Genomic DNA, 18,741 nt, shown 5'->3' on the forward strand with positions numbered 1-18,741 from the left:
CTGTTACCTGGATTTTCAATAGGAGTAGGGTGTTAGAGTGAAGTGTCAGTATCACACTGAAAGCTTTTCCCAATAGAGTAAGACTGCCTCTTCACCACCCCATTCCCACAATACTGATATGCCTCTAACTGAATGGTGGAAATGGAATTTAATAAATTACAGTGGATAAACAAAATATAGTTGTAATGAACTAATGAACTAATGAATATAGTTGTAATGAACAAAGATTTGTTACTCTCAAATTTAAGAAAAAGAAATAGACACAATACTAATGATGTTGCTTTTTTGTTTCCTACTTTACATTTTTCTGTCAAAATATTCAACAATTAAAATTCCTTCCAAGGAAATCACTTACTGTTTTAAGTTCTTGGCGCAACTGCTGGTTGTAATTTGTGGATTCTTCTAATCGAGCTTCTAAAGCAGCAATTTTTTCTTCTTTAATTTCAAGAGACTTCTTTAGAGTCGATTCTAATTTTGATTCCAAAAGTTTGTACCTACTATCCAAGTACAAAAATAACACAGTTCATCACTGGAGATCAAAAATTATTTTTAAAGATGATTATGACCATAGACACTGATGCCATAAAGAGGTCTTATGAAACGATATTTTTTTAAGAGGTGAATTATTCTATTGCCCCACTCCCCCCTTTAAACTCTTCCTGGTTATAAAAAAAAATCAACTAGGTAACCAGAGCTTCAGATTATAGCCTAGGTTGTCAAAAGCAAAAATTGATGCTCAAAAAAAGGCATCTGGAAGATGTAAATCCCAAAATATTCTTTTTACTTTTATAAGGATAGAATCCATAGGAAAAGAAGTAGATGGGTTTATTATATTATTAAGCATTTGTCTATGATATGAATGTGTTAAGATACTTGTACAAGGAGATAGGTATAGTTAAGCTTAAAACTCATGGAAGGGTACAGAGTACTTACAGAATATTTTAGAAAGGGAATGATATACCAAAGATACTGGATACTGGTAACAGAGTAGGAAGAGGCAAATGCGAATGTCAGTATTTTAGTTATGTTTTTGAATGGTGATTTCATAAAAAATTATATTATTTACGGTTAAAAACTTTTTTTAAATTAAAAAATGTCTATTTTTGAGAGAGAGACAGAACATGATCAGAGGAGGAGAAGAGAGAGAGGGAGACAAATAATCTGAAGCAGGTTCCAGGCTCTGAGCTGTCAGCAGAGAGCCTGACGTGGGGCTCGAACCCACAAACTGTGAGATCATGACCTGAGCTGAAGTCATATGCTTAACTGACCGAGCCACCCAGGCACCCTGTGGTTAAAATTTTTTTTACAAAAAGGACAGTGCATGAACACAGTTTGAGAGTAAATCACAAACTAGAGATTATGACTAATTCTTATACCTGAGAACCTTGATGACTAAACCAAATAAATAAGTACATATATGAGAAATTTTATCACATTCTACCTTTTACTGTAGTTAATTTGTGTGTATGCGTGTATATATACGTTTTACAATTTTTTTCTTGCTCAATCAGTTTTTAAGTTCACTGAGCACAGAGAACAAATCTCACTCATTTTGGTATTGGCTTGAGTCAACAGATATTTTTAAAGCAATTTATGAACTTAACTTTGGATATATTTAAAATTTTTTTTTAACATTTATTTATTTTTGAGACAGAGAGAGACAGAACATGAACGGGGGAGGGGCAGAGAGAGAAGGAGACACAGAATCGGAAGCAGGCTCCAGGCTCTGAGCCATCAGCCCAGAGCCTGACGCGGGGCTCAAACTCACAGACCGCGAGATCGTGACCTGGCTGAAGTCGGACGCTTAACTGACTGCGCCACCCAGGCGCCCCAAACTTTGGATATATTTAATGTTGGATGCCTGAGTTGCCTCTAGACTGTCCAGATAGAGGTGTCCACTAAGCAAAAAATAATGTGACTATCAGGTAAGATGATGGATGGCAATGCATAGCATACACAACAAAGAGGCCTGAGAACATAACCCTAGGAAACTACAGTAAAACCTTGGGTTGTGAGTAACTTGTTCTGCAAGTGTTCTGCAAGCTGAGCAAACATTTCTAATAAATTTTAACTTGATAAACGAGCGATGTCTTGCAATACAAGTAGTACATGATGCTGAACATCACGTGATCACAACTGAACCAATGGTTCTTGAAATTCACTTTGATATGTCAGTGCTTTGGATTACAAGCTTGTTTCCAGAATGAATTATGCTTGCAAACCAAGCGTTTACTGTATATTGAGACACAGGAAAAGAGCTGTTAAAAAAGAATAGACAAGAGTGATCACTTAGCACTCTATTTGTAACTTTATCACTAAATTTACTTTGTTGCATTCTACCTATTTGTACATACAAATCCATAACTTAGACTACCTATTCCTTTATGGCAAGAATAATATCTTAATTATATCTTAAAAGGGTCAGAGAGAATGACGCCAGTGAGAAAGATGAAAAGGTTAGACTGTTAGAGATACCATCTGAGATTAGAGGTAAACACAGAGGCAGATATACATAAACTCCAAGACAGAAGGGATAGAATATTAAAGGAATTTATGTTTGTGAACTTTTTTTTCTTTGTGATGCTAAGGTTAACGTAATGGTTGAGAAAGAAGCTGGTTTAGTGGCTTAAGACACTTCTTTTCCTGATCTACCAAATTTGATCATGGTCTCAATTTCATTTCCTAAAACACTGAGTTCAACATATACCTTTATCTCTATTTCTAATGCTTTCATTATATATATAAATGTGCAGACTAATGAACACATCAATTACATCTTGCCTAGCCTATTTCAACAGCTTCCTAACTGATCTCTGTGACTCTAATTTGCCCTTTTTCTAATCCATATTCCTTTTTTTTTATATATTTATTTTGAGAGAGAGAGAAAGAGCACACACACACAAGTGGGGGAGGGGCAGAGAGAGAGGGAGAGAGAGAATACCAAAGAGACTATACTGTCAGTGCAGAGCCTGATGCAGGGCTCGAACTCAATGAACCATGAGAACATGACGTGAGCTGAAATCAAGAGAAGGATGCATAACAAACTGAGCCACCTAGGTGCCCCTTTCTAATCCATCTTTCATATCACTCTAAAAATTACTCAAAAGGGGTGCCTGGGTGGTTCAGTTGGTTGAGTGTCCAACTCTTGATTTTCAGCTTAGGTCATGATCCCAGGGTCGTGCGATTGAGCCTCGCATTAGACTGTGCTGAGCTGGAGCCTGCTTGAGACTCTCTCTGTTCCCCTCTTCCTCTTTACTCCTCTCCCCCATTTGCAGGTTCTCTTTCTCAAATTAGAAAAAAAATTCTCAACATAGCTTTGTGCTTTATTTGCATGGAATGCCATCTCCACCAATTCCACCTTGCACATTTCAGTCATTCTTTATGGCTCAGCTGAAGCATTATCATTTCTTTGATGCCTGATGGTCAGCAAATTTTAAGAGCTCAATTAACATTGAGCAGCTGTTTGAATTAAGGTCTGAAAAGAGCCACCAAACAATATGAAGGACCCACCTACAACTGGGTTCTAAAAGGGTTAGGGTAGTTACATGGTTTACTGTTTTTTTCCCCTCAACTATTTAAATGTCTTACATACACACACAGGTAATAAATGTTTGAATAAAAAAGCGATGCATATTCAGTATCTATATTAAGAAGTAGTCAACTAAATTGGGCCTTAACTATTTTTTTTTCAAATTTTTTTTTTTTATTTATTTTTGGGACAGAGAGAGACAGAGCATGAACGGGGGAGGGGCAGAGAGAGAGGGAGACACAGAATCGGAAACAGGCTCCAGGCTCTGAGCCATCAGCCCAGAGCCTGACGCGGGGCTCGAACTCACGGACTGCGAGATCGTGACCTGGCTGAAGTCGGACGCTTAACCGACTGCGCCACCCAGGCGCCCCTGGGCCTTAACTATTTATTTAACTCAAATAAAAATAGTTTCTCATATGGGAATGCAAGCTGGTGCAGCCACTCTGGAAAACAATATGGAGGTTCCTCAAAAACTAAAAATAGAACTACCCTATGACCCAGAAATTGCACTACTAGATATTTATCCAAGGGATACAGGTGTGCTGTTTTGAAGGGACACATGCACTCCCATGTTTACAGCAGCACTATCAACAATAGCCCAAGTAAGGAAAGAGCCCAAATGTCCATTGATGGATGGATGGATAAAGCAGATGTGGTGTGTGTATGTGTGTGTATATATATATATATATATATATATACACACACATACACAATGGAGTATTACTCAGCAATCAAAAAGAATGAAATCTTGCCATTTGCAACTACATAGATGGAACTGGAGGGTATTATGCTAAATGAAATTAGTCAGAGAAAGACAAAAATCATATGACTCCACTCATATGAGGACTTTAAGAGACAAAGGAGATGAACTTAAGGGAAGGGAAACAAAAATAATATAAAAACAGGGAGGAGGACAAAACAGAAGAGACTCATTAATATGGAGAACAAACAGGTGGGTTACTGGAGGGGTTGTGGGAGGGGGGATGGGGTAAGTGGGTAAGGGGCACTAAGAAATCTACTCCTGAAATCATTGTGGCACTATATGCTAGCTAACTAATTTGGATGTCAATTTTAAAAAAATTAGATTAAATTAAAAGCAATAAAATAAAATGGCAAAAAAGTAGTTTCTCATGAAACAGTTGTATGATTAATCCAATTACAGTTGCTTGAATTCAATGCTAGAACTAATGCCTCAAATTACTTCTATTTGTTATTACAGAATCTATGAGCATCAACCAACCTATTCTTAACTTTGAATATTTTCAAAATGACAAAAACAAATCTCTTATAACAGCATTAATTTTCCCTATATACATTATTTAATATATACTATAAATACTATAACAGTAATAATGGGTAGACAATAAAATACAAATTCTATTACAAAAATTCCAATGAATTAAAATCTAGTCTACATAAAACTGTATTTTTAACAATATATCCTTCCAGTCTAGCTGGAATCACATGGCTGACTAGATGCTAAACCATAGACTACTTGAAAAATCTGATTGTTTGATAGATTGTAATTACCATAGGAGAATAAATTTTTTTAACCTTATATTGATCATTCTCAAAATTAAAGGGCATATAAAGTAAGGTTTTATTGTTTCTCACCTTACTTTTCCACATTATTATTTTTTTTTAAGTAGGCTTCATGCCCAGTGTGGAGCCCAACAAGGGGCTTGAACTCACAACCATGAGATCAAGACCTGAGCCAAGATCAAAACTCATATGCTTAATAGTCACCCAGGCGGCCCATTCCACATTTTTTAAATGTTTATTTCGAGAGAGAAAGAGAGAGAGAGGCAGAGAGAGAGGGAAAGAAAGAATACCAAGATGACTCCATGCTGTCAGCACAGAGCCCAACACAGGTCTCGAAACCATGAACCACGAGATCATGACCTGAGCCTAAATCAAGAGCCAGATGCTTAACTGACTGTGCCACCCAGGAGCCCCTCCATATTATTTTTATACCTTAGTTACCTCAGCATGTTTTCCTTTGTTTCATATTTCTCCTTTCTGTAAGTCCACTTTTGCACACAAAATAAATGAAAGAACTGAGGCATTTAAGCACATGATTCAATAAAAACTAACTTTATATTTCAAGAGAGAGGGGTTTGTTGTTAATGTCTCATTCTACTTTCATAGGTAATTATAGTTTCTGCTTTTCTGCTACATGAGTGGCTTCCTGTTTTCCTATTATGTAACTATTTATAGTAACATTTCAGCATTTTTCTTGTATTAGGTTGTGTTTATCTGAGTTTTTACTTTTTTTTCTTATAGAACTTTCTCTATGGGAAGAGAGGAAACAGAAACAGGGTGACATATGTAAATATTCTATAGCTGATACAGGAGAGAAGGTTTGAGCAAAAATATAACAATAATTTAAACTGTTTGCCAAATAGACTTAATACTCACCTGTCATCAGTACTCTGCTCATCATGCAAGAGTCGCTCTTTATTTAGCCCTATCTTTTCAAGCTCATGAGTTAATTTTTCAAGATCATTATTCATTTGTTGAGTCTTCAATTTTTCACACACCAAATCCTTATTTTGAAAGGAATGCAAGACTCACATAAGTGTCATGACCATGAACATCTAGGAAATTCAGTCACGATTGTAACTACCACTATCCAGGAATACATATATATAATTCAAACCAGGAAAAACAGAAATGTTGTTGAATTTTTCCTTCATCACTAACAAGTAGTTAAGCAAAAAAATAAACTAGTTCAAACAATATGGTTTTCCTTTTTTTTTTTTTTTTGCTAATATTACTTGTAATTTTTTGTATTAAAAACTAAAAGGAAAAACTCTTTACTTGTGAACTCTTGAGGATTGAAAGCTGTGAGAAAAAGAACACATATCTACTAACTTTTTAATAATAAGCTAGAACCTTAGTGCATATTTCTATGCATATATGCTGGATGCAACACCCTTCTCCCACCTCAAGCATCCCTCTGCCAGTGGAAGAGGTCTAACATATTGATCTGAAGAACATATTGATCTGAAGAACTAGGGGACACTGTTAGAAGTTCAGACACGAGGAACCTTGTTCCTGCCTGTAGGATGGTACAACAACAGAAAGAAAAAAGAAAAAAGCTAATAATGGGCCCCTCTCAATGCCTCTTTAGCAGAAAGGCAGACTTCCCAATGTGACGTTCTGCCAGGATGCAAAGAAACTTTTTAATTGAACTTAAAAGAGTTATCATACAGAGTATATAGCATAGGGGTAGCAAAAAAAGGCCAAGCATGCTATGAAGAACATGAATATGATCTACACCATGTTTCACTTGGATCTACGGCCAATCTACTCCAGAAAATTTCACAACTCTTCTCAACACACAGATCTAAGCAACTACCAGTTGTGCAGTGTTGACTCCTAAAGTTCAATATGATTTGCATTCTAAGGCTTAAGAGCATAATTCATGGAGATTTGGAGTTTGAAAGATCTGGATTTGAATCCAGCAATCCAACTTTGCCATTAGCTGAGTGATCCTGAGTAAGTTACTTAATGTCGCTTATGCTTTCTAATCTACTGGACATAACATCTATAGAGGATTACTGTAAAAATTATATAAATAAATTTCTGAAGTCCTTAGCCCAGTACCTGGTACATGGTTGGCATTCAATAAATAGTAGCTATTATGGTTCCTATTATTCAGTAACAGTCTTGACCAAATATTTTATTTTGAAATAAAACATAAAATTATAATGTAATAAAGGAGATACCACATGGAAACCTTATTACTACAATATATTAAAAATAAAATTCACATGTACTTCTTGGTATAACAAAAGTAGGAAAATTTAGAAACTCTAGTTCTAAATGCCAATTTCTATTTTGAACCATAAGCAGATGATGCAAATTTCTGATGGGTTCCAATAAAACTTAACAATGCCTTGAATTAAAAATACAAAAATATTTTCCTTAAATTTAGGTAACTGTATTTACCTCTCGTAATGTAACCAAAGTTTTTACATCAATAGTGGCTCTTTTCACAAGCTCCTTATTTTCTTTCTCTAATTCTTTCAGACGAATGCAGGATTCTTTAAAAATACTGATCTCTTTGAAAAGGGTTTTGTTTTCTTTTTCCAAATTCCCAATTTTCACATTATTTTCTTCCAATGTGGTATCTTTTATTTCTGCTTGCTGTCGGAGTCTTTTATTTTCTTTCTCCAGTTGCTTCTTATCTTTTTCCAGTTGAGAAGTCTCTTGCTCTAATGATTTATTTTCTTTTTCTAGTTGTTCTAGTCTTTTGCTGGATATTTTTAACTCTTCTAGGTTTTTCTGCAATGTTTGATTTTCCATCTCTAAGTCTTGTAGTTCACTCTCTAACTGTTGAATTTTTTTATTGCTATTTTCTAGAGCTTTCTGTAGCCTCTGATTTTCTGTATCTAAACCCTGGTAGCTAACTTCTAAGCGTTCTGTTTTCTTGAAAGATGCTTTCATGAGTTCTAAACCCTTCTTAAGCTGCTCTTTTTCACTTTCCAGTTCTTTATTTTCTAGCTGTAGCTGAGCCATTTTCATGCTTGCACACTTCAAAGATTCCACATTCCTTCGCAGTTCTAAGTTTTCCTCATCTAGTTGGGAATTCTCTTTTTCTAGGGATTCTAACTGAAAAGTAAGGTTTTTAAAACTATCTAATGTTTTTTTTAATTTTCTATTTTCTCTTTCTAGCTCTGAATTTTCTTGTTCTAAGGCCTCAATTTTTTCACAAGTAATTTTTAAATTGGTTATCTTTTTCTGTAACAATTCATTTTCTTTCTCAAGATGATGCAACTCATTTTCAAGTTCTTCTGCTCGTTCTCCTTTTTCTTTATAATGTTCCAATTCTTTCCTAATTTGTCTTTTTTCAAATTCAATCTTACTTAACTTGCTACTTGTTTCTTTGATAGATTCATGGAGAATTTTATTTTCTTTTTCAATGTCTTTCACCCTTGCTTCAGCACTTATCTGGGATCGCTGCCTTAAAGAAGACACGGTTTGATTCAGATGTTCATTTTCCTGTTCCAATATTTTAATCTAATTGAAAAAAAAACAAAGGAGAAAATTAAAAATATAAATTAGCATAAACTAAATATTTTAAATTACAGTTTTTCCATTTCAAAAAAACTAACAATGAAATAAGAACATAAAAGGGTGCTAATATGTCTTACTTTTAATTGTGACAAATATTTGCTGGCAGACCACCGTGTACATGTACTTTCAGGTCATAAAAGTTCTGTCTTTAGGGAGTTCATAATGTAAAGAAATGGTTAGGAGAACTGTACTTAATATTAATCAAAGTGATCTTCAGATTATTTATAGTTATTTGTTTCAAATTCAAATAGGAATATAGGTGAAATGCACACACATATCTCTTTATGACTATAAGCTTTTACTTTCATTAAAAAAATTTTGCAAAGCATACACGCAGTGGGTTCTTGATAAATATTGCTATATTTTATGTGTATATATGTGGGTGTGTATTCATTCTCCCAAGAATTCTAATTTGAAAAAGATCAAAAAACACAAAATCCTCTGGTATACCTGAAAACTAATTTTTTATGACATGGCCTAATTTTGGTAAACAATCCCCTGAGAGCCTTGTAAAAATACAGATTCATGCTTAGCTCTAGAATTTTTATTCTGTAGCTCTATGGAAACCTTTATTTTTATAGGTAGCCTAAGGACTATACCTGGATAATAAAAAACAAACCATTTTACTTCTAAAAAAGTAACAGAAACTTTAAAATAGCAAGTCACTCAATATATCCAGTTCTCAGTTTCCTAAAGCATAAAGTCAGAATGACCAATAAATACTTGAAAGCAAATATGAACGCATTCTAGAGAAGGCTGCTGCCAACACATCTCCCTCTTTCGTAGGGTCTGAATACATACAGCTGCATCTCTCCTCAATTCCACACAGTAACTTTATAATCTGCAGCCCTGTTCTACAGACACTTGAAATCCAGGTATTGTAAAATTTTATACCAGATAATTACTAAACATACTGGCAACTTAAAGAATTCTAAGCTTTCGCTTCAACCTTCCCATGTATATGGATAGAAAATGAAAACCACAGTTACTCTAAGATCTAAATTCTAAAATTATTTCCCTTTCATGTTACACGAACATTTTTGTTTACCTAAACATTAAAATAACTTGCTAAGAGAATTTAAAATATATTGCTTAATAGGAAACTTAAGAACCTGTCTTTCTGAATTTTCTCTAAGTGTTTCAATTGTTTTTTCAAGTTGAGCCTTCTCCTTCATTAGATCCTTGCTTAAATTCTGACAATTCTGAAGACTTTGCTTTTCTTGAATAATCTCGTTTTCAAGAATTTCAACCTAGAAAAAATTAAATAAAAAAACAATGTAATATTAAATATTTTACAACAAAGGAAACATGTCAAAAGATAATCTTGGAATAAAAACTAAAATACAATTTTAATACTCAAATGGTGAAATTTAAGAACTGAATACAGAAATTCAAGTAATACTCCATGCTAATTTTAACAGCTATATAAAATATGCAGACATGACTATCTTTCTTATCCTCTGCATCTCTGAAGGGCACATTTCTACTTCTAAATACAAAAAATAAACCCAACTGAATATACAATTACATACTATATGAACACCATGCAAATTTTATTGAAAGACTCTCCTGGCTTGATGAAATTTATAAAGATTTTAATCACAGTCAAGTAATTTTAGGGAAGAAGGAAGAAGAGAATATAAAAAACATGAAAAAAGATGAGAAAAAGGTAAGTTTAATGAGGAAACAGAAAGGAATTACGTTTAAAATAAAAAGAAAGACAGGTGCCTGGGTGGCTCAGTTGGTTAAGTGTCTGACTCTTGATTTCAGCTCAGGTCCTGATCTCAGGGTTATGAGTTTAAGCCCTGCATTGGGCTCCATACTGGGTATGGAGTCCACTTAAAAAAAAAAAAAAAAAAAGGAAAGAGGGAGAAAAAATAATAATAATACTAGAGAAAAAAAGAGCTGAACAAAGCTCAGGTAAATGTTATAGTTATAGTCTAGGTTTAAATTTATCTTCAATTATACATTTCAAAGATATGATCAAGTATGTGGTTAATAAGCATAAAAATAGCAAATTCCAGTTTAAATTATGCCAAACCATTGATTTCCCATTACGATATAACATATTCAAATCAGGTAATAAAAGAAAATAAAGATTTAGCTATATAAAATATTCCACTTCAAGTTTAAGTATTACTTAAATCCTTATATCAACAGTGAAAAAGTCTCAGGCGCCTGGGTGGCTCAGTAAGTTAATCATCCAACTTCAGCTCAGGTCATGATCTCAAGGTTTGTGAGTCTGAGCTCCAGGTCGGGCTCTGTACTCAGAGGTTTGTGAGTCTGAGCTCCAGGTCGGGCTCTGTACTGGAGCCTTTTTTGGATTCTGTCTCCCTCTCTCTCTGCCCTCTCCTGCTTGTGTTCTCTCTTTCTCTCTCAAAAATAAATAAACATGAAAAAGTCTTTTAAAAGAATAGTAAAGAAGTCTACGAATTTTAATAGTCTTTACATAAAGCAAGCTGAATTTTTCTATTTTATTTTATTTTTTTTAAATATTTTTTTTTAACATTTATTTATTTTTGAGACAGGGAGAGACAGCATGAACGGGGGAGGGTCAGAGAGAGAGGGAGACAGAGAATCTGGAACAGGCTCCAGGCTCTGAGCTGTCAGCACAGAGCCTGACGCAGGGCTCAGACTGACAGACTGCGAGATCATGACCCGAGCCGAAGTCGGATGCTTAACCGACTGAGCCATCCAGGCGCCCCTGAATTTTTCTATTTTAATGTCAATGGAAGATAACCACATATGGAAGACAACATTCCAGTAATATCTCAAAAGCATCAAGTCAAATCTTTTTTTTGAAAGAGACAGTGCACATTGTGCTGGGGAGGGACACAAAGAGAGAGAGAGAGAGAGAGAGAGAGAGAGAGAGAGAGAGAGAGAGAGAATCCCAAGCAGGCTCTGCACCACCAGTGCAGACAGCTCAGTGTGGGGCTCAAACCCACAAACCGTGAGATCATGACCTGAGCCGAAGTCAAGAGCCAGAAGCTTAACTGACTGAGCCACTCAGGTGCCCCTCAAGTCAAATCTTATCCAGTTACTCAATTTGACGTGTTCAGGAAACTTTTAGCTATTTATTACTGATCTGGTTCTCCCACTTAAGATTGAAATATATGGGTAACAGTTATTTAATTAAACTCATTTGTTGTCTTACATCGATGGAATTCAAGTGAAACATTTAGTTTACAAAAGATACCTTTCATACAATGAATTTATAAAACAATGCTAGAATCACTAAAAATTAGAATTCAAAGCTACTTTTAAAATCAAGTTACAATTTCCAGTCCCAATTATATATAATGACAACCAAAATAAAACTGTTCCAAGTTCTATTTAGTTTTAATTCACTCTTACTTTTATACTATACTGGTTATAAAGTGCTTATTAAGATTATTTGGTTAATGGATAAAAGATGATGCTGTGGGAGGGGAGATGGGCTAAATGGGAAAGGGGCATTAAGGAATCTACCCCTGAAATCACTGTTGTACTATATGCTAACTTGGATGTAAATTTAAAAAAAATTTAAATTAAAAAAATTATCAAAAAAATGACGCAAAAATGTCTTAAAAGACTAAAAATCTGGCAAGATAATCAAGAGGTCTACTTGCATAATCTAAGGCAGTGGTTCTCAAAGCATGGCTTTTTTCCCCCCAACAAAGCAGGAAGACCATCACTTAGGAATTTCTTAGAAATGAGAATTCTTTGCTCCTACCCCAGACCTATCAAATCAGAAACTCTGGGTATGGGGCTCAGAAATTTGTGTTAAACAAGTCCTGAAGGTGATTCTGAGGCATACTATAGTTCAAAAACCACCGATCTAAAGATTAGGGAGATTTTCATAACTGAATCTAGAAATCCAGAATCTAAAGAAAAACCAGACATGGCTGACTACATATAGAAATAATAACAAATTCATAATGGCTTATGTATAAGAACATTTATTACAGTATTATTCACTGTGACCAAGACCCAGAAACACATACTGGGAAGGAGATGTGATAGGAGATATTCATGATAAAAATATCATGTATGTTGTCATGATATGATTCTATTTATCTACAATAGGTATATGTGTGTATGCAGAAAGATACTCAAAAATAAATTACTTGGTCTGTTGCCCAACTGGAATATTTCTGTTGAACTAAAACCTTGTTCAAATTCAGGTTTCACAGTGCCTAAATTGTGGTCTCTAAATACCATTTTCCACCAAAAGGAACAAGGGCTTTTTGGAGAAATGGCTGTTTCCAGATCAGGGGCAGGAAATGTTTAAGAAGAACTGAGTTACAGTGGAAAGCACAGAGGCTCACAAGGAGTGCTAAGATTGTGTCACAGGGACTCAGGAAGTAGCTTAAAGAGGTGGAACAGTTAGAAAAACAAATGCAGTAGGCTGAAACACTTCAAATATTTTTAAATCCATGAATTCATAAAGACAGTAAAAAAAAAAAACCTCACTCATTAATTATCTCAGGAGGATAGGAGAGAACTAATTCATTACCAGGAAACTGGTAAATAAAAGAATCAAACATTCATCCTGCCTTTTCCATGAGAATTCCTGAGAGTAAATGGCTAGTTGTTTTTTTGAACCAATTTTTATTCTTATTTTGTTTACTTTTAGAGGATTTGGTGGTATTTTACTTATTTTGTTTTTAAATATTATTTTTGAGAGAGAAAGATTGGGAGAAGGGGAAGGGCAGAGAGAGAGAGGGAGACAAAGAACCTGAAGCAGGCTCCAGGCTCAGAGCTGTCAGCACACTGCCCGGTGTAGGGCTCAACTCATGAACCTCAAGATCATGACCTGAGCTGAAGTCGGTCGCTTAACTGACTGAGCCACCCGGGAACCCCTAGGCAAACCTTTTCCATGACAACCAACATGACAAAAGAGACAATTAGGCACATACCTCATGACTGAAATAGACTCCTTATGAATATTCTCACTAAAAACTCACTTTGAACTTGATTAAGCCTACAGATAAAATAAGACCCACAGGGAACAAAAGAACTTGCTAAGGGACACAGAGAAAAATCTAGATTGTGGGAAAACTACAAAACCACCTGGTTTCTTCAACAGAAAAACTGCTATGTAAGGAGTAAACTGGGCACCCGAGTGGCTCAGTTGGTTGAGTGTCCAACTTCAACTCAGGTCATGATCTCACTGTTTGTGAGTTGCTGGCAGCCTGTCAGTGCACAGGGCTTCTTATCCTATGTCCACCTCTCTCTGACCCTCCCCTGCTTGCAATGTCCCCAAAATTAAAAAAATTAGAAAAAAGTTAACCTTACACTAAAAAAAGACTTAATAGACACATCAGTAGATTGAATGTACTGATATATTTCAATTCATACTTTCAAAAAACCAAAAAAAAATCCCAATGACTTGGAAAAACTGAAATGCTTACCAAACTCTATTAAATTTTTCAATGTGATAAAGTCACTGTTCTTGTTTATTTAAAAAAAATCCTTACTTTTTAGAGATATATAATGAGGTATTGGTGAAAGGATACCATGTCTAGGATTTACTTCAAAATCCTACTGGTTGTGAAGAGAGCAAGCAAGGGTAGAAGTAAGAGTGGCTGTAAGTTAATAATTGCTAAAGTTGAATGAGTATAGGAGTTAATTCACTTCACATTTATATATGTTTGAAAATTTCCGGAAGTTAAAATAATATTGAGGATACATTACATTAAAAACTGGAAAATAAATGATCTAACACAGGGTTATTTACACTTTACATATATTCAACATTACATTAAACATTAATTTTTATTTACCTTTTTACTTAGTCTTTGATTTTCTTTTTCAATTTTCAGGATTTTGGAAGTGTTGCCTTCGGCAGAATCCATAGTACTCCGAAGTTCTTCCACAGTTTTTGTCAGACTCTGGTTTTCCATCTCCAACTTCAATAATCTACTTGATGTTAATTCATTCACTTCATGGCCCAAGGATTTTTGTGGTGCTATAATAATGACAAATATTGTCATTGGTAAAAACTATATTTACTCAATACTACTTAAAATAATGAGTGTAAATGCACTACATCACCTGGTCCTTAACTTTATAAAAAATTTATAGAGTTATATAAGATAGACACAATGAAAAAACATAGATAAAAGATGGGTAAATCTTGAGTTTTTAATGTACCCACAAGCATTCTAGAGGAAAAAAGGTACAAAATTTAGACTGAACAGACTACAGTTGCAGTTCCAGTTCCATGAGAAACTGCTTGACAATGCCCAAGCCATTTTAACCACAAAACTCTTAGATTATTTGTACAAAATATGGTTATTGCTCTGTGTGTCTGACAGAGATATCATGTGATTCAAATAAGAAGTATAAAGCATATCCAAGCCACATATCAAAAATTAAAGGAAGACAGTCTAAGGGGAAAAAAAATCCTAATTTCCTAATCCTGATTCTGAGAAAGGCAAGACAGCATATACTGGTTACCTTGAAAAAGTCTTTCTCTAAACGAAGAATCTCTGCTAAACTTGAGTGTAAAAACAAACATGTATACCATTTTGCCAAAAAAATCGTATTTCTAAGTCAATTTCAGCATAATTACATTTTTTAACATAAGAAAACTCAGTTTCTGGTTCTATATATGATGTAAGTCCAAAATAACTATTTTTAATAACCCTAAAGCAGATTCATTATTTGATGATATAAAAATTAGGATTTAAAGTGAAATATAATACCTAGAATTCACTTTGAAACCTCAGATTTCAAGAAGGGAAATGGAGAAGTACAGGAAGGCATTCTAGGTCTATCTATTTTTGTGTATGTTTGAAATTCTCCGTCATTTTTTAAAAATTTATTTATTTGGGGAGAGAGAGAGGAAAAAACACGAGTTGGGGGGTCAGATAGAAAGGGAGAGAGAGAATCCCATGCAGGCTCTGCATTGTTAGCACAGAGCCCGAAGCAGGGTTTGATCTCATGCTGTGTGATCATGCATGACCTGAGCTGAAATCAAGAGTTGGATGCTCAGCCAACTAAGCCACCCAGGCGCCCCAGAAATCCTCCATCATTAAGAAACACACACACACACACACACACACACACACACACACACACACACACACCATATCCCCACAAGCACACATTCTTTTCAAAATCAGGTATGATAAAATATCCTCAGACTGTAAACAAAGAAAGCCTCAGTTCTTCTAGCTTTTGTTCCAGTTAGCATATTATTAATCTTTTATTAAAAGCTGGTACAATTGATAGTCACTTTTTTTATTTTTATTAAAATTTTTTTTAATGTTTTTATTTATTTTTGAAGGAGAGAGAGACAGACAGAGCATGAATGGGGGAGGAGCAGAGAGAGAGGAAGGCACAGAATCTGAAGCAGGCTCCAGGCTCTAACCTGGTAGCACAGAGCCCAACGCCCAGACTTTTTACATTCCATTAGTTGTCCAAGTCTTCTTCAGTAAAACTTTGCTTCATGATCTGTTAGATACGATACTCAATATACCTTAGTAATGCTTTCAATACTATCACTGTTTCTTCTCTTTTTTTAAGTTTATTTTTATTTATTTTGAGAGAGAGCAAGCAGGGAAGGGGTGAAGAGAAAAGGACACAGAATCCTAAGCAGGTTCCATACTGTCAGTGCAGAACCCGATGTAGGGCTTGAACTCACGAACTATGAGATCATGACCTGAGTCAGAGTCAAGGGTCAGACGTTTAACCAACTGAGCCACCCAGGTGCCCTATCACTGTATTTCAAAGATGCTTCAGGTCGGACTATAAAGAATTAAAAAGGATGCTTACAAACATTTTTTAAAGTAATCTCTATGCCCAATGTGGGGCTCAAACTCAAGACCAAAAGCTGCATGCTCTATCCACTGAGCTAGCCAGGAGCCCCCTTAGAACACATATTTAACAACATGGAAAAATGCCTACGTTATAATCTTAGGTGAAAAGAAGAACCTGAATTGTATATACAAATTGATCTGATGATGTCTAAAATATCTATTTGTAGAAAAATTCTGGAGGCCATTTTTTTAAATGCAAAGGGGTTTCAGAAATTATTAGGAACTTCAATTTCTTCCTTTATATTTTTCCACATTTCACAGATTTTCTGGAAAGCAATTCTCTTGTATAGTTAAAAAACAAAACAAAACACACCATATTAAAACAAATATTCAGATCTATGACCCCAGCTAAGATGAACTGCAAAACAACTGTGATGGTGATGATGATGATGATGATGATGATGACGACAATGACAACAACGATGATAAAAATAATAAACACTCAAATAACTACCATTTACCAGGTACTCTACTAATGGCTTCATAAGCAGTAACAAATTCAATCTTCACAATAACCGTACAAGGTAATACTATTTTATTGTTCCCATATAACTGATGAGGAAACTCTTAACACTGTAATTTTAACTAGCAGTAGAAAACATTTAAGTTTGAATTGTTTTTTAATAACTCAATTTCACAAAAAATACAATAAAAAAGTTCCACAAATATTTTAAGTAATATATCTCAGCAAGTTCACGGTCTGAATATCATCACTTACTGTGTAGTCAATTTACATGGGGGTCCCAGAATTTGAAATTAGGTTCTCATGTGTAAAATTAGGAAAAGCCTAATGGTAAAAAAAATATGATAGGTCATCTGTAGAAGTAAGTATCCTATAAATATCAGATTATAAGCTCTCTCAGACCTCGTCTACCTCAGCATCATATCCACAGGGCTGGATATAATATTTTACACATGGTAGATGCTTAATAAATATCTGGAAGGAAGGAAAGCAGGTGAAATAATCTAATACTAGGTAACTGAGGAATTCTGGAACGAATCTAATTCAAATAAATGTGACCTGGACATAATTTCAATAAAGTATATCAGTATCAGCATACTGAAGGCTATAACCCAAATAAGGAAAAAAGAACAAAGTTAACAATTTATCTGAGGGTCTTTCATTATCTCTAGGTTATAACTGGGCTGGACTGCTTGGTAGATACAGTGCTAAAATGGAGAGAGAGTACATATATTGATGAAAGTAGCCATAAAGATCCTTAACTTGCTTTCTTCTGGCTATATACTGACCTAAGAATCTTCCCAATATGTTTTGACTTCTTGTTTAGGTTTGTCTATAGTTAAAGAACACACTGACCAGTTAATATGACTTTTCTGTTCTATTTAGTAGATGGCTTTATTTCTCAAAATAAGTTAATAAACTTGGTATCTCAGCTTCCTATGATGTTAATGTGAAACAGTGCCTAAAAAACTGATCAAATCTGTTACTACACTCATAAAGTTGAGTTGTAAGATGTGTAAAGATAAGGACAAGACCCAGGAATGCGGCCATGAACATACTACTCTGTGAACTATCTAGGGAGACATCTGGCCTCTTAGACATCTCCGGCTGGGGAAAATAAAAAATTGTAATAAAATATCCAAAAATGTAAGCATAAATACAACTTCATGCATTCATTTATGCATTTACATTAAAAAAATATCGGGAATACCTTCAGAGAGTTCGCTAGTTCTAGATATTTGTTCCAGCTCCCAGCCAAGATGTAATGATTCATCCATACTTTGTTTCTGTGCCATTTCCAAAGTCATATTTTCTTCCATTAATTCTTCAATCTTTTTTCTATCCATATCACGTTCCTTTTTTATTGTCAGGGAGTAGGAAAAGAAATGAAAGCTAAGAAACAGTACAATTTCAAGCTAAATATGTTCTATTACTTATAACTTTTATTTATCAGAAACTGAATAATATAGGATAAATTTTGAGTTCCTTAAAATTTTCAGTTTGAAGGCAATAATCAGTTATCATTCTTAATACTAGTCATTATATTGACCAGGTCTTTGATATCCTTTTAAAGTGATCCTTGGGAACACTGAAAACTTTTCTTCATATATTTTAATATATTTACTGGTATAATAAATGATACCTGACCTAATGCTAAATTTTAGCAAATTGTTTTCCTTCTATATTTTAAAGGCATGTTTACACAAATACTTATTAGGGTGTTTTCAAAGGAGAAGACAAAATTAATAACTAATATGTCTAACAAAAGCAGAAATTTTTACTACTCCTGTTTTTATACAGAATTGGAAGCTTCTAATTTACTTAGCTACCTCTTCTCTGTTAAAGCCACAGGAGCTAGCCAT

The 18,741-nt window shown here is 34.6% G+C and overlaps 1 protein-coding gene across 7 annotated transcripts in view; it reads right to left on the reverse strand.

Moving 5' to 3' along the window:
- Nucleotides 1–18,741, reverse strand: part of CCDC88A (coiled-coil domain containing 88A) — a 143,091-nt gene that overhangs the window by 38,820 nt on the left and 85,530 nt on the right. For all 7 annotated transcript variants that reach the window (XM_045054233.1, XM_019827235.3, XM_019827234.3 and 4 more), the window contains exons 12-17: nucleotides 18,090–18,234; nucleotides 14,377–14,561; nucleotides 9,724–9,861; nucleotides 7,484–8,554; nucleotides 5,948–6,075; nucleotides 356–497 (exon numbers count right to left, since the gene is read on the reverse strand). In XM_045054233.1, coding sequence (XP_044910168.1) covers nucleotides 356–497; nucleotides 5,948–6,075; nucleotides 7,484–8,554; nucleotides 9,724–9,861; nucleotides 14,377–14,561; nucleotides 18,090–18,234 — 1,809 coding nt within the window. The remainder of the gene's footprint in view (nucleotides 1–355; nucleotides 498–5,947; nucleotides 6,076–7,483; nucleotides 8,555–9,723; nucleotides 9,862–14,376; nucleotides 14,562–18,089; nucleotides 18,235–18,741) is intronic.

This window comes from Felis catus, chromosome A3 (genome assembly GCF_018350175.1).
Source record: "Felis catus isolate Fca126 chromosome A3, F.catus_Fca126_mat1.0, whole genome shotgun sequence".
NCBI lineage: Eukaryota > Metazoa > Chordata > Mammalia > Carnivora > Felidae > Felis > Felis catus.